This window comes from Acipenser ruthenus, chromosome 18, assembly GCF_902713425.1.
Source record: "Acipenser ruthenus chromosome 18, fAciRut3.2 maternal haplotype, whole genome shotgun sequence".
NCBI classification, from domain to species: Eukaryota; Metazoa; Chordata; class Actinopteri; order Acipenseriformes; family Acipenseridae; genus Acipenser; species Acipenser ruthenus.
This window is the reverse complement of record NC_081206.1, coordinates 4815052-4832272: the sequence shown is the minus strand read 5'-3', so window position 1 is coordinate 4832272 and position 17221 is coordinate 4815052. Positions and strand designations below refer to the sequence as shown.

The 17221-nt window shown below is 43.0% G+C and overlaps 1 protein-coding gene across 2 annotated transcripts in view; it reads right to left on the bottom strand.

The window, feature by feature from the left end:
• Nucleotides 1–381: 381 nt before the first annotated feature.
• LOC131698586 (rho GTPase-activating protein 39-like) overlaps nt 382–17221 on the bottom strand; it is a 46846-nt gene continuing 30006 nt past the window's right edge. For both annotated transcript variants that reach the window (XM_058990924.1, XM_058990925.1), the window contains 8 exons: nt 14803–16189; nt 11655–12222; nt 11203–11292; nt 6484–6557; nt 5565–5764; nt 4883–4974; nt 4470–4639; nt 382–3739 (listed from right to left, as the gene is read on the bottom strand). In XM_058990924.1, the coding sequence (XP_058846907.1) occupies nt 3545–3739; nt 4470–4639; nt 4883–4974; nt 5565–5764; nt 6484–6557; nt 11203–11292; nt 11655–12222; nt 14803–16189 (2776 nt within the window). In that variant the 3' untranslated portion in view covers nt 382–3544. The remainder of the gene's footprint in view (nt 3740–4469; nt 4640–4882; nt 4975–5564; nt 5765–6483; nt 6558–11202; nt 11293–11654; nt 12223–14802; nt 16190–17221) is intronic.

Here is a 17221-nt window from a genome sequence, read left to right as displayed (position 1 = left end):
CAGTATACCATAAATATAGGATTTTGGGGTCATCGTTTTATCTGGCTTAAATCAGTACACCTATTTGAACAGAACGCACTGTAGCATCATGTTGTCAGGGGGTGGATGGAGGATATATTTAGCTGGTCTGCACAACAGTGCCATATTAAAAGAGTGAACTTTATCTTTTATTCATCACAAGAGCGTGTGGGAGGGTATTGTAGAGCGAGAGCTCTGAGCCGCAGTCACGTCTGGATTCAATTACCAGACAATGCACGCAATAAAGAAAGAGCTGCATTTGTGCTGAAAAAATGAATAAATAAAAAGAACCCAAATAATAGCACACAAAACTATTTAAAAAAAAACCTAACAGGCAAAATGCTTTGTAGAAATAACTCGTGATTGAACTTTACACTTTTTTTTTATTATTATTTATGAAAATTACAGAAATGAAGAGTCAACATTATACCAACTTTCACTTTGATCTCCTCACACACATCTGCAGAATCTCAGCATCATTTACAGCAAGGGCAAACAAACAGCATCCGTAAATAAAAACAGCAAAAAAAAAAAAAAAAAAAAGAACAGAAGCTAAGTGCAAAGGAATGACCTGCCACTTGGGAAACTGTATGCTTTACAGTTACAGTGTTACAGTTCACAGTTACAAAGAAAAATGTACAAAAAGAAAAAGTGGTTGCATTATTGTGAAACACAACAGGCAGTCTATGGCAAAACAAATACTGGTACAAAGAGAAACAGCTTCCTTCCCCCCCCACCCCCCCAACAGAAATATTATTTTTCTTCATTCCATATCACTCCGAAGTACAGTCATTAAGACATTACTATTCACATGTGCTATGCATACAGTGTGTTCTGTAATTCTGGACCCCCTCCCCGAGACATTGTTAATCTTCAATGTGTTTGTGCCACACAGCTGCGTTCAGGGAAATGTAACACGCTTGTTGTTTCTGAGCAACTTCCAGCTGTTCTAACCAGTCTGCCCCACTGCCTGCAGCATTCAAAGGTTAAACAATTATGCAATTCAAACAAACTTGAGATAATGGTTAGAAAAACACTTTGCCTACCGGAGCAGCGAGATTGCCCTAACACTTGTTATACCAGCCCGAACAGCTCCAAAGAGCATGCCAAACTATCTGACCAGGTCTACTCAATTACAGATTTAAAAAATATTGAAGCTGTCCATTTATTTACACATACAAGTTCCATCATAGTATAGTATGCAGTTATCTGCTCTATTCCTGCATATACTGTCTGTTAACAGAGAAAGCACAGTTCCCTACATGTCAATGCTCCAAAATCTGGGTCAACCGAAGGCCTTGTTTTAATTGTTCGACTGAGGTGGTGTACAGCTATAGCTACTGCTCCAGCATTCACTTTGCAAGTACTTTCCTTGCATATTTCTATCGTTGCTCATGTACTGCCACTATCCAGAATTCAATTATTTACTTATTTTTAATTAGTTTTCGAATCCAAATGGGTACTGTTTAATGAAACAAGATGTGATTCAAGGTAGATTATTTTTGCATTGTTCTTCAGACATGTAACATCTATACCCCTGTAAAGGGATATTTAAGTAGTTAAGTGGTAATTGGAGTGGTCATCGAGGTATTACCTCTTCCGAATAACTCACAGCCCGTCCTCTTTGTAAGGAGCTGGACAAGTAGGGCATTTCCACATGTCGAGCATGTTACTTTTACAACAGCCAGAACATGGCTGCTGCTTGCAAAGGGTTAACCCAAACAAACTAACCTCACAGAGATTTTTGGGGGTTTGAAACACACCCTTTAAATTTCACAAGCAGGCAAATTCGGTTTAGTTTCCAAAGAACTAAAAAAAAAAATGGTACACTGTGGAACTGTAATGACTGCAAAAATAAATATGGTTTTAGCCCGAGAGGCAGCCACAAGCTAGTCCATAAAAAAAACAAATAACCCCTTGACTGCAGAAAGCATGGTCTTCCATCCACGGTTTACCACACTTCACTGGCAGGACAGAAAGCAAAAACATCTGAAGCCATTCGTACAAACTGAAAACCACATCTATAAATAAGATGCCATTGTGGAAAACCAGTCAATTCTGCATGAAATGAGGCAATTGAAATGTGAAATCTTTATTATTATTATTACTTATGTATTATTGGTTAAAGCAACCCTATATTTCATGGGTTCCCCCCATACAAATTATTAGAATAGAGAATAGTTTTAGCGTAGTTATTTATTTTAAATCATAAAATCTAACCGCTGTGAAATTTACATATTTTGTTGTAGTTTTTTTTTTTAGGCTTAGATTACATTTCTGCTCAGTTGTCGCTCTGAATGCAATATGTTTTTAAAACATACAAAAGAAAGTCTCTTTAGAAACTGCATACTCAACCTACAACTTCATTTTTTTTTTCTTTTAACTAATATGGTGGCAATGCTCTACCATCTTTAAGATGAACGATTGCGTTTCATGATCAGATCATTGTGTACAGATAGGCCTCGCACAATGGGTAGACTAGGGGCTGTCACGCAACATTCTACCCAACAACGAACTCCACAAAAAGAACACATTTCAGGACTTGAATGATTGTCTAATAAAACACCGCTCGAACAGTACACCTGGACTGGAATGACCTTTATTGCAGACGCACAGTGAAGGCTGCTTGCCAAAAATCGGCAGCTTTGTATACTGCTGTGTTTGCTTCAGAAATCAACACTCCCACCCCGCAGCTGTACTGGGGATTTACTTTACCATCCATAAGAGAAGAGGGGTTGTTTTAATGATCTAAAACATCACAAAAGCACCATGCTTTCACTATATTAACCCTGGTGTGGTGCTTCACCATCCCAGCTGGGAAACTGCATGACCCTCTTGTTAACATCGCTAAATACAACAAGAAATACATGGATAGAGGTCCACAGAGCTGGTTTAATGCAGGTTCACCACTCTTTAGATCATTAAAACAGACCCCAATCTGTTGTCAAAGGCAGTGAATTGCACATATAAAATGGCTTATTGAGGTCCTGGTGAAAACATAAACAAGGACTATTTACAAGCACCAGGAACTGCAGTTGAGACACAATGCTTTTTAGCTAATATACCACATCTATGCACTGATAACTCACAGCTAATTGGACATGGCATCGTCCTAGCAACGGGTGACATTAAAATAATAGGATAGCAAACAAAATAAATAACTGTTCACAAATGACCCTGAAGAGAAAGACCAAGTAAAAATCCGAGCAGGCAGTGTCCATATTTTTTTTGGTGAAAGAAGCAGGATCCTGGTGGATCTAGTTTTCTGTTCTCATTTTAGTCAGTTGGACCAGTCCACAAAGAAGCAAGTTGTATTTGAAGGCATCACGAGCCCAGTTGCCAGTAGTACTGAGTTTAACCAGAATTAAATAAAAGGAACTTTAAAAATTAAATAAAAGAAAGAAAAAAACAGGAGCAAATCAGTTGTCATACAGAAGATTCAAAAATAAAAAAAAACAGAAACAAAATTAAAACGAACAAAAAAGGTAATATTGACAGACGTCAAGAAGCGTGCCAGAGGCAGTGTTCACACAATCCCTTCGATGAAACTGGTGTCTAGGTGCACGATCAGCATGCGCAGGAACGACATCTCCTTGCGCGTGTTCTCGAAGATGATGCGGGGATCGTCCGACTGGCACCGCAGACAGTTGGGTGCCATCACCATTGCCAAGTTATTGACGTCCATCTTGGTTTTGCTCACGTTCACCGGCTGCGCGAAAACCTATTCAAAAGAAACAATTAAACCACAGCATTTATATTTTCTCTCAAGTTAAGCCTTGTAAATAAACATGAAACATGTTCAAAAGTGAGACTCAAATAATAACCACCATTAAGAATACTCCTAAATAATGTTGCACCCCACTCTGAATTCTATGAAATGGACATATCTAATGTTACTGCCCAACTTTGCTTTGGGTAAATCTAATGCACTCTGAACTATTGTTGCAGGACATCCCTGACCATGCAAGCTGGTTTGTGGGTGCAGCACACCTGTATGGCAGGTCTAAACCCTTCACACTGGAACAATGAGCATCTAAAGCAGACATGCACTACTCCTTTAGCCACACACATGCTCTACGCAGCTGACGTTTGACACTGCAGAGCTCCAGTGAAGTCTGTCTTTATTTAGAGCTGCACAATGGAGGGCATGTTCGGAGAGAACCAGCTGTTTCCAATCACGCCCAGTCCCCAACCAGTTGTCAACAGCTGCACGCTTTGTTCCGTTATTACTCACTTTAAAAAGGTTTTATTGGTGGCAGTTTTTGATTTGTATAAAAATATAAACAAACAAAAAAATGTTTCTGCAGAAAGAAGTGAGGTTAGTTATTTTTTATTTTGAATGCCTTTGAAGTTGCAATAAACTGAAGCCTGACCTACAGAAGTATGCACAAAGGCTGCTTTATGGTGCCAGGCCGCTGACCTATACCAGGGTGTATGAATGGGCGGCTGACCTGCAGGAAGTGGATGAGGTAACACAGGACCAGGCGGTTGAGCTCGGGCAGGAAGTGCACCACGGCGATGGCAGCCTCGGGGTTCTCGTAGTTGTTGATACACTGCTGGTAGAAGCTCTGTGGGATGAGCGGCTCCTCCAGCTCTCTGTACCACAGCTTCAGCAGGGAGGCTGCAATGAAGGGGAGGGGGTGACATTTCAATACAAGTTCACCTTCTCTTCCAACAGGGGTGCACAGGACAAACCACATGTTTTAGTCTATGTATAGATCTAGTAACAATCTATATATAAAAACTGGTGAGCAACCTATCTATGTATGTACAACAAAATAGTGACACTCATCTTGCTCCCCTGATAAACTAACACTATACAGGATATAGCAAGAAGAGCCAAACTAGGCAATAGTTGTGTTACCTGGGACGGTAGGATCAGAAAGATCGTCTGGGATTTTCCACTGATCCACTAGTAGCTTCAGTGCGTTGACCTCATCGATATCACCAGGCACTCTGAAAGCAAACACAGCAAAGCCATGGCTGAACACTACACTCCAAACCGACAAAAGCGACAGGCGCATGAAAATCGACCTCCACTCACGATTCTAACAGTCACTCAACACGCGGGATCTTTTATTCCACAAACAATCCTTTTGACATTTTAAACCACACAAATAATTCAATGTTAAAAGATTAAAAACAGTTTCTGGATTGGTGTAACTTTACCATGCCAGTCATTTTGGTTACCAAATAAAGTCATTGTGAATGTTTCAGAAACAGAGCAAGCAATCTGCTGGTTTCACAAACCCCAGATTAGCAGCAATAATAATAATAATAATAATAATAATTTTTATTATTATTTGGCAGATGCCTTTATCTAAGGCAACTTACAGGTGTTATAGGGTAATACAAGGTTTCAGTGCAAAAACAATTTAAATACAGCGTCGCACTAACCTTGGATTACCTGATGTGACTGTAGGTAATGTAATCCAAGATCAATAATATTCAGGGCCTGTGAAACCAGACAAACAACTGACTGTTTGAATTTAAGCATGCAAACATGTTAACGTGAAGCCTGACTACTTCCCAGCCAGGACTCTTACCTGAAGATGCCCTCAGTCTGGGCTCCCCCAAGCGCCAGCACATACTGGGAGAGCTGGATCTGTGCCCAGGGCAGCTTGCGGTCGGGGAAGAGCTGGTGCTGCCGCTGCATGATCTCCTCCAGAGCGCTGCCGAACAGCGAGGGCGTCACGATGGCGTTCTTGGCGTGGTTGATCTCCTCGATGGTGGGCTTCCGCAGACCCTGTGGGACGAATTAACAAACACACATACCAACTGAGAACAGGGCCACCGAGCAGAGTAATGAACCCAGCCCCCCCCCCCAGAAATAACACAACACTGCATGACTTCTTTTAAAAGAAAGTGAATGAAACCATTGGCTTTGCTTGAACTGCCAGTACAAACCACTATTCAGCTCCCAAAAATCCTACATGCCAAACTCTTGGTATAGTTTTGAGAGACTAAACAGTCGTCATTCTGCGCTACGGGACAATCTGAAGTCTAGATTTCTCATTTCAATCAGGATTGGGTGTTCAGCTTCCACACAGTTGTTTAGCTGAGTGGGTTGTGGCACAAAGCAGCCAATTGTCTTGCCTCCCCTTGAAGGTCACACAGTGAGCAGTGCCTGCGAGTTGGAGGACCCTGGATTTGAATCCCAGCTCAGTCATCTGATCTTCCCAGTAAACCCTACTATCCTTCATAAATCAAACAGAACCATAGTATAAAACACTGAAGGTATAGCTTCTGCACTTTTGCTGCTTTTAAAAAACGCCTGTTTTTTTTGTTCGAGACGCAAACAATTACCGAGCACAAACAGGAGTATATAAATATTGACATAGTACTTAGACAGAAAAACACTGTCTATTCTATTTACATTACTGTGACAATAAAGCACACTCCACCCTTATGCAAAAAGGCTGCTGACTCATTTTATGTAAAGGACACCTGATCTCTCAACCTTACCTTTTTGCCTCCTGTGACAGCCACTTTCTGCAGTTTGCGGTAGCAGTATTGTGCATAGGTGCTGATCGGCAAACCTGTTTGTAAAAGAGAATAATAATAATAACAATAACAGGAAGATGAAAGAGCATTCCACCATTAGGTGATCAGCTGAACAGGAACCAACACTGGGGTCTATTCAATTGATGTAGCTATGACTGTCCTTTAAATAACTAAACAGAGCTTCCCTGGTGCTGTACATAATGTTTACTACAGAGACTTACAAACACTTTAGACTTCCCTTCTGGAAAGCACCTAGGTTTACAATAAACTGATACAGTGCTCAATAACTCATTGTAAAATACCCATACACGTCTGATTAAACTCAGGTGAACTGTTCCAAAGAAAACAGCCTAAGGTATATTAGTCAACCACAGGGATGGAAATAAGGCTCACATTGCATAGCAGTTTAATCCATTCCTGGTTTTACTAGGAGTTTAGTAAGGCACACCTGCACTTGTTACCTATACACTGGGGCTAATCAGGCTCATTTTAAAACCTGGAATGGGTGAAACTGCTATACAATAGGAGTCTTATTTCCATCCCTGCAAACAAGCCAGAACTAAGATATATAAGGAGGTGACCAATACTCTAAATTCTCTCAAGAACATGTGCTAACAATGGTGGATGCATTGCCATATTTCATCAAACCCGAATGACAGATTCTCTAGAAATACCCAGTAACTCATGTACAGTACACACGTCTCTTGTGATTATGTGTTGAAGCCAACATTTGGCTGCAATAAACAGAAATACATTGTTAGAAACACCCAGCACCTGTCTTGTTAACAACGAGGCTACTGAAGCAGAGGAAGGCACGGCTCTCCCTGTGTTTGTTCCACACTTTCATCACTAGTTATCACCTCAGCGAGACCCCAGGCAGCACCACCCCAGTGTGTCGAGAAAGAGTTCACACCTTCGCTGCACACAGCTGCTGAACAAATGGTCAATGCCTCGCAAAGACTGGGAGGCCTTCAACATTGAAAATCTCACCAGGACCAAAAATGCATCTGAAACAAAGGGGAGGGTGGCTCAGTGACCAACAGATTATCCAGCAAGTACAGAAAGTACAAGGATAACATAGGGATACAGTGGAAAGCTTGCTTCACCCACAGCCTCTGTACCCAAGTCTACCGGCTGGAGGTGCCGTGCTAATTGGAGCCTGATTTTCATAAAGATGTGAAGCTCCAGGCTCAGCATGCTTGTGTGCACATGAAGATTATCTACTTCCTATAACATGGCACATTGAGAACTTGGGAATCAAACAGTGTTTCCGTTACATCTGACTGCTACAGTAATTTTGGCATTTGCTTCAATATATGATCAGAACTGTTCTGTATTATTGAATTTACACACACACAACATACATATACACATACACTCACACTACCAATCTATACATATACACATGAAGATTGTGTGACAAATACAAACCACTTCTCTTGCTCTCCTGATAAATATTCAGGAGATACCAAGAAGAGCATATACCTGTATGCCATCCCCAAAATAAAACAAAACTCAAAAAACAATCTGCTCTACAACATTCTGAATTCTATACATAAAAACAGGCCAGTGCATCATACACACTCATTTCAGGACAGGAAACAATGTTATGAAATGCTTGCACTTGGATTTCTCTTCTATTCCAATAACGACCTTGAGGTTTAATTCAAACTGCTGTACTCTACTGCATTCTTCAAAACTGCCTTCTCAGATGTCTCCCAAGGAATGAAAAACATGCAAGTTGGAACGGGACCCAACTTTTAAACAAGAGTCGGGAAGGGTTGATTTAAATCCTAACCCTGGACTGCAGCTCCTGTAATCAAAATGAATAACCACTTGCAGATGTTTGTCAGAGCCGAGCGCGTACTGAACACTTAAAGAGGACAGGCCTCTCGTAAATCCACCATACACAGAGAAGCAGCGCGGACAAAGGCAGGAAACAGAACTGGGAAGGACTGCAATTCTCTCCCAGGGCTAAAAATGAAGCTGCACTAAAATGTACTGCTTTGGTATAACTGTACAGAGACCACCGCTACCATGTTTAACTGTCCCAGCAACTGCCACAACAACAACTCCTCACACGGTCATGACTTCATTATCTTTTAATGGGGCCACATTCACAGCATTTCAGAGGTTTCCCCCAGGAAGAACCACGTGTGACTTATTCTACATAAATCACTGAAGTGTGATGATAGATTTGCACTGTAATTTTGCTGGAATGCAACACCAGCAAGCTAATCACTCTCACGCCACAGCCCCCTGAGCCCCCCACCCCACCCACCCAAAAAATAAAAAAGAGGGTTCAGTACAATACTCTCTCCTGGTTACAACCCGAAGTGAGCTTGCTGATGTGTCTAATGAGATCAAGCCCAGCGTCTGTGAAATCATATTTGCATACAAATGCAGGGCAGTGCAATTGCAGGGTCTAATCCCCAGCTGCTCTCTATCCACGCTGCTGGTGTAGGGGCTTACTAAGGGGATGCTGTTCCCAAGCCGTCAGCTCTGACGCTACAATGCCTCTCTGCCCACTCTGTATGTGCCTGCCCGCGGCCCGCAGCCGGGCCATTGTTAACAAGAAGCTTTAAATGGTGGCATTGAGTCTTTGAAGACAAAGAAGCTTTCTTCAGCACAGATTAGTCCTAAAGTTTCAAACTAGCATATGTATAAAACTCTATTCCAACTGATAACTTGTTGTGCCACTGGAACAGATGGGGCAAGACAGCTCTATGCCAACGCCAACTGCACAGGGCAGATGAATTGTGCTGACATATGTATTATTTTTCCCCCCCAATTCATTTTCTCTGCCCATCTTGAGATTTAAGTCCTGTCACAACTTAATTTAGCTGGTGGGCAGGGAACATCCCAAAAAAACTAACAAACAACAAACATGCCAAAAAAAACCAAACATACTGGCTACTCCCTCTAGCACTAAAATCAGCACCTATAAATAAACGGTAACACCGATGAAGGCGTTTGTTATAACTCTTTGTCTTTGCTGGTAGCTGTGGATGAATGCCTCCGGGTTGAGGAGGAAGGTGACTCACGCACTCAGAAGGAGTGGGATTCATGCTTCATGGAGGACACGTGCTCCTCAGCGTTTACAGACATAACTCAGGAGTGGAGATTAAAAGATAATTGCTGGTATTGTAGAGTTTCTCATTAAAGCCCCGGGTGCTGTAGCACAGCAACACATTCTCTCTTCCATGGGGTGGGACAACGTGTCATTGAGCAGTATTTTAGGCAATTTGCAAACACAGATCTGCAGTGGAATGTCTGACTCCTTGACATATTCAAGAATTGTGAAGGTTCTGTATTGCCTCTGCAGAATACCTGTACTATAGACAAGTTATGCTTTTAGGCAGAAACTAACCCCTGATACAGTAGAATAATTGGCAAAAAATCAAGGAATACAGCTGTGTACCAAATAATAAGCCAATAACTTGAAGTGTCTATACCCCAGAGAAATAAGTCCCATGACCTCAATATGGCAGTCACATTAGGTCACAGTTCAATCTGTTAGATTTTGCCTGCAAAACTTTGCAAATATAACAGCAGAATATCAAACGGCTTAGCAGTCATCAGCGTTGGCTTAATTATTAAATACAATATTCCCTAAAGGGATGCTTAATAATGCCAAGTGAGGAATTACTGTACAATGGCAGGTAATATACATTATTCACGGGGATGGGGGCTACATCACAGTAGGTGGCACAGCCCAAACTGGACATGTATCGACATTTGGCTAATTAGAAACTGGGCAACCTACGCAATGGAGCACTTGCAATACATCACTGGTGAATGCAAGTGGTTTACAGAGCTTTAAAACCAAATGTCACTGCAAATAAAGAAACTGACATGGCTTATTTGCTTTGCCCAACAATAAAAAAGAGGCCTGCCTGCCTGCTGCTAAGTGCCACAGCTCTTGCTTCCTCTATCTAAAGATCACAGGTACGCCAAAGAAAAAGCATGGGATTTTATCCGTGTTACGTCCTGAAACAAAAATCGCACCCTCTATATTTGCGAGGGTTGGGTGCTGCTGAAAAAGAAAAGGCTGACCTGTTAAATTCATAGAGCGTTCTTGGTAACAGATCAATTACACTTCTGTAGTTTCTCACTCAGCCGTGCACAAAGTCAACATTTTTTCACTGTAGCTGGATCCCAGTGAATGGATCAATTGATTCATTCTTGCTTGGAGCACAGGCTGGGACTGCAATGCTTTGTATTGCCTGAGCTGACCCTGGCCCATATAAACACTTGGTGGGATACTGTTGCACAACAGGCATAAAAGCATGCATCCTACAGCAAAACCCTTATGAGTGTCCCATAAATATGGGTTAAGCTTTGTCATTCATAACTAACAGCAGTAGTTCATTTAAGAACATTTATTGCGCAATTTTTAACAGACACAACCTAAGCATTTTAATACAGTTAATAGATATTGCAAAGATATACATTATTCACAAAGGCACCACACAGAGGTGCTTGTTACTGTTTGTGTGCCAACACAGTACCATCTCTAAATGGGAAGTTGTAGAAGATTTAGTTTCTTCATGCATTGTACTTCAACAAAAAAAGAAAGACTCAGTGTACCGCAATCGACCTTTCATCTTGGGAACTGAACCATGTGTTGCCGTTTCTCATTCTCACACTCTCGCACTCTATGAGATCATCGAAACTCACCCTCTTCTTCCGTGTTCTGTTTTCTCTTTTTTCTTGATTTTGAGTTCTTCTTGTTTTTTGATTCCAACTGGTCCTTGATACTCTGGGTAACTGTACAACCAAAAAAAAACAAAAAAAAAAAAACAGAAATATAAAAGGGCCCTGTTGCACATTAACCATTCCATTCTCGACCGTGAAATTAACCCTCAACTCTGAAAATGCCAACAACCCCCCAGTATGTTACCACTTTCCTATCCATAACTTCAAAACATGCTCTGAGTCGCTTCTCGAGATCAATTTACAGGAAATTAAACGATTTCCACTGAACGTTCCTGCTTAGTTATATTAAAAAAAGTGCTCGTCTTTCTAAGCCAAACAAAATAAATGATTATTATCTTATAAGCGTTCCAAGACATCTTTGCTTCTTTCATATAACAATCTTGCACGTCTTGCGGTCAACAGCAGCGACTCACTTTTCTTATCGTATGCCGGGTCAAGGTGCCTCTGGATATAGCCCTCCAGGTAGCGGCGGAACTTGGGTGAAGGTGAGAAGAAGGCCAGGCTGATAGCCAGGAGCTCCCAGCCGGCTGCCATGCTGTGGAGGCACAGATTGTCCGTGGTCTGCCTGACCAGCTGAATGTAGAGCTCGTCCCTCAGGGCCTGCATGCTCCAGCACTTGGTGACGATGACGAGGGCCACGTGGGGCCGCTCCAGCCGAGCCTGCCGGTCTCCCATGTAGACCTGCACCAGCTTGAACATCTCGCAGGCCTCCTTCTTCACAGTCCTGTCGCTGGTGATCAGCATGGGCTTCTTGATGGAGCCCCGGTTCCAGGAGAGCATGTTGGCGATGGACACCCTCCGCCGGAAGATGCCCTGTGTGTGCATGTTGAGGTTCTTGGAGGCCCAGTCTGCCATGCTGGCCTCGGCCGGAGGTTTGCGCAGTGTGGCGTAAGGGAACTGGTAACCCACCACAGCGGAGCCCAGCGTGCCGCTACCCTTCTGGCCGTTCTCCAGTTTTGAGTTGGATTCCAGCGTTCCTGCCTAAAAAAACAAAGCAATACAAAGAAATCAATAAAAAAAAAACTAAAACGTAGACGTCCAGAAGGCATTAGCCATGTTCAGGGATCGGCAACTCTGGCAAGGTCTTTGTTCCAACCATGTTCCTAATTGTTTAACTGAACCAATTAAACCTCCAGCTAGGTCCAAAGGAATTAATTATTCATGTGTACCTGGTAATTCTGTTGTAGAAAGACTCTAGGACCAAAGTTGCCTATGCCTGGTCCAACTGATTTTTGGCTTCTGTTCAATGTTAAAGATAAAATATTCAGCTACAGCATGCAAAACCTTTAATACTAACCTTGATTCAAGTACTATTAACAAAACAACAGCAAATTCTCGTTTTTAGAAACAACGTCGTTGAGAAAGAGCATCCAATCCATCAACAGATAAATGTGTTTGTAATCATGTTAAAGTTACACTTCTCTGACTGACAAAAAATCCAATTTCAGAATATGCTGATTTGCAAAAACATTTCCATTGACTGCTTGACACAGCTGCAGAGAGAGGACCTTTAAAAATAAATTAAAAAAAACAAAAAAACAGGAAGTGATGACTACCAGGGTCATATATTTATTTATGTTTACCAACAATTGCATTTAGATCATTAGGAAAATGTTAACAGTAGAATGTTGTATAACATCACTGCATTCAAACCAAATTAGCCCCATTAAAAGAAATCGGAATTCTCTGCAATTAAACTGAAAAGTTAATCTGAAAACTACAGATGAAGTCACATTTCTGGAGGACATTATCAATATTAAAGACACCTGATCCCTGAACAAAACCCAGAACAAGAAGCTGTTCCTGCAATATCAACGCAGCTACGAAACGCAAACTTGCCTTCTTCCTACAGCCCCTGCAGTCCTTCATACCCCAGGAGAAACATTCAGCATCCTCCCACAATCAGCCACCTTTTACTTCATTCCACTCAAATGATCAGAGCCCGCTAAAGACTGGGATATTCTGTGCATTGCGACAACGTCTGATGGTAAAGGCACTGCCCTCTATACAAATTCCCTACAGTGCCCAGACCATATGGATCTCAGCATTCCCCTTCCTATACGGTGGAAGTTCAGATCTCCAGCACTGCTGTGAACTGGCACGCATGGCTGCCCAGACTGCTAAGAAGTGGTGGTGCTGGGCTGGCCTTCTACCAGACTTGAGGGCTGATCAGCAGCAAAGAACCCCACTGAATCTAGTACAGCACGCCTGTTAATATACCAGCACATGTAATGGTTTTGCATGCATTTAAAAGGAGTGCTAACAAGGTTTGGTTCATGCAATACAATAGAGATGTTTCATGTGCCCATAGTGACATCACAAGAGTTAAGCATTCCTAAAAGTAGCTGACTGTGCACATCATGTGTTGATAACGGGAGAGGAAGTGAAGTAGTGTAACGTTCAGGGTGCAGGACTTGGAAAACACACAAGACAACACTTTACTGAATGTCTGAAAGAATTATTGTGCATTAGGCAAGCAAGTCCCCAGTATGTTCATTGATGCCAGCTGGAGCACAAAGAAATAAAAGTGGAAAAAGCCTGATTAAAAACTGCAATGGAACACTGTTTTCTAAGCAAAGAAGCTGAACAAACCAAGGCTGCATGAGAAAATCTGCAAACACTGCATGTCTTATTTTTTTTATTATAAATTATCCATACAGAGAGCTATTTACAATACCACAGAACATAACTCTCTAGACAATTTCCATGAAAAAAATTAATAACTAGAGATTCACAGATTTACTTTAAAAGCCTGAATAAGCAAAGGAATCCCTTACAATTGAACTAAATTACCTCCAATAAAGAAAAAAGAACAAATTAGGTACTAGACAAGTTGGATTCCCAGACTAAACAGAATCAAACAAAAATTTCTGCAAAAGCACATAGTGATGGAGCATAATATGTCTAAATGTTAATGGACAAGGCCAAGTCTATTTCGGAGAATGATAAAAACATTTAATCCTTCATAATCCAAACAAATAAAAATAAAATTAGGCAACCCACCTGGCAGGTTAAACAAAACCTCACACGAGCAGTTCTCTAAACGATCAAAGCCTCTGGCGTAACATTTATTTTCCTCATGCAACATACAACCAGGCTTGATGCTCTATATCTTAATCCTGTTTCAGCAACAGCCGTCAGTATTTCCAGAAAACATCCTGAGATTCAGACAGAGCCACCTCTTCCACAGAACTGACAGAACACTGAATAAAAGTATTTGAAGGAATGTATTTAGGCAGTGTTAATTACAGAAGCTGCCACCTTTAAGCAATAAAGCCAAACACAGTAATTACAGTACAACTTCCTTAAACAGACTACAGCAGTATATTTTGGTGACTGCTTGCTGTCGCATTGTACATAAAAGGACCCACAATATAATGGGAGCAGGGAGGAGCTTATAGATGCTTCACACCAAACTTGCTACTGGCTTGTATACTTTAGTTTTCGACATGCTAATATGTAATTGAAATCATCCACTGTGAAATACCTGAGCACCCCTAAGCCCCCTGGCTATGGCTACCTATAGTAATAACAGAGTACGAGTGCCCTTACACTCTTTACCTGCGATGGAGATCTGGTTGGTTCAGGGGAGGACAGGCTGATCTGACTGGTGATGCTCTTCTCCAGGGAGTCGACTTTCTCGTAAGTCCGTTTCTGCCGGAGCTGCCCCTCCGTCTGTGGCGTGGGGGCGGAGGTGTCGCTGTGGCAGCTGGCCCTGGCGTCTTGGCCAGGTCGGTACAGGGAGCGGTTGCTGGCTGTGATGTCGTCTCTGGACCCAACGCACCCGCTGTACTTCTTCAGAGAGTCCAATGGGGAGCGGGCATGGCTGGCGTCGCGGGGGATGGAATTCTCTGACATTTCCGTGTCCAGGCTGGCCTTGCTGCCCCGAGTGGTACCCGACCGGCCCACCACCGCCCGCATCTCTGCCATGAGCTTTTCATTGAGGACGCTGAGCTCCCCGTTGCTTCCCACCGAGCCAGGTCGACCCTGCCCGCCTCCTACCATCTGTCTCCTCCGGTTCTTCCTCCGCAGGCTGGGCGAGGGCCCGGTGGAGTAGCCCGAGTCCTGATAGTTCACTGTGGCGACGGTGGGGTACTCCTGGGACGCTAGGCTGTTCTGCCGGCTGTGGCGCGCCTCGATGCTCTTCAACACGTTGGCCTCCAAGATTCTCCAGGACTGCTTCTTCTCAGAGATGTCTTTTTGCTGCTGGGCTGCCTTCGCAGAGGTCAGGCTGTCGGAGGTCCCAGCGGGGCTTGGGGATGATGGCTGCTGAGCCTGTTTGGAGGAAGACTCAACGTTGACCATGTGTTTGATGCACTCTCTGCCTGCAGGGCTGTATTCCGTTGCCGAGGGGTTCCTCTTGTGCTTGGACTGCTGTTGCACAGACGGGTGCTGAAGCAGCTTGGCTTGTTGCTGCTGCTGCTTCTGCAGGCTGTGGGTGGGGGTGTAGTGCTGGGCAGAAGGCCCGTTTTGGAGGTGTGCAGCCTCCACCTCCATTTCCATGGGCGGCTCATCGTAGATGGGGGACTCCAGCGGCGGTTCGTCATAGATGGGTGCTGTGGAGGCGTATTTGGGGGACCCGGGTCGCGACCCTCCTGCCTGAGACCTCTGAGGTGTATCATAGGTCACGGCGGAAGAGTTGTTGTTGGACATTACCAAGCAGAAGCTGCTTTTGTCAGTCTTTTTGATCTGCATGGCCTGCTTGGAGTCGCCAGGGGAGGCTGGCACCTTGCTGGGCAGCTGGGTTTTGTCAGCCTGCGTGGGGGGGGGAATATACCCCCCTGTGGGTTTGCTGGGTTGGGAGCTCACTGGATTGTTGTTGTTGTTGTGGTGGTGGTACTGCAGTATGTTGCCGGAGCCTGCTGTCTGGTTCCTGCCGATGTTGTTCACTTTCACCAGCATAGTTGCTTTCGAACCAGGGGTCGGCTGCCATCTCTGAGGGGAGTCCCTAGAAGACCAGAGAAAAACAGTGAAAATTAAAATGATTTCATAAAGGACATGCCTCAGTGTCGAACAGCAACTAGATATCCGTGGTGTTTCTTTTGGGTTTTTTTTTCGTTTTGACTGAATGAGGTGCAATAAAGATCACTGGTTATTATTCAAGGTTATTTATGGCCTAACCTTGTAGGCCATCTTCACGGACAATACGTTTATTCCCAGCAGTTAAATGAGATGCTCTGAACTAAAGTCACCAATCAGGATCAAGCCAGGTCACAGTTAATGGACTGTAAGCTAGTCTGTAAATAACCTTGTCTGTGCCTACAAGAGTGTGGTGACTGGGATCCTCCTGAGAGAGCCTTATTGAGGGGACAAAACCCCCTTTATGGGGGGGGGTCTTTTAATAACCTAAATAACAGGATTGATTAGAACAAAAAACAGCTGGTGAACATTTGATAATTGGTTATTGACGAGAATCTGGTGAACTCGCTTGTCCAAACAATTTAAAACGTATTTCATTATCATCTTTACAGCAAAGTAATAATGATTTGGATGTAAAGCTGCGTCCTATTGCAGGGCGGTCACACCACAGCATTTTCAAAACATGCCTCCTAGTTGGGATCACCACCTGGCCATGCCCTCATATCAACAGCTTTCACAAACTAACCCTTCCTGAAATACCACATCACACCTACAACAGGGCAGCACAACAACCCTTACAGCTGCTCCTTATTAGAATAGAACATGCACTGACACATAAAGACAATCCAGCATCAACATAAGAATCTACTGTTCAAAAAGTCATTAAAAACAGAATTAAAACACACCAGGAAAGTGCGGCAGTCTGCCTGCACAGTATCACTAAAATGCACTTAACGGTCAGCTTCCCACATTACTAAATATAAACTTCAATTCAAGGTACTATATGTCTGCCCATGTTGTAAAAGTAGATTGCAGAGTGTTACTATGTCCTTCAGCAGAGCCTCTGCTAATAGTTTCTTGTCTAACTTCTCACCACAAATCCTCTTAGCCCAATTACTGT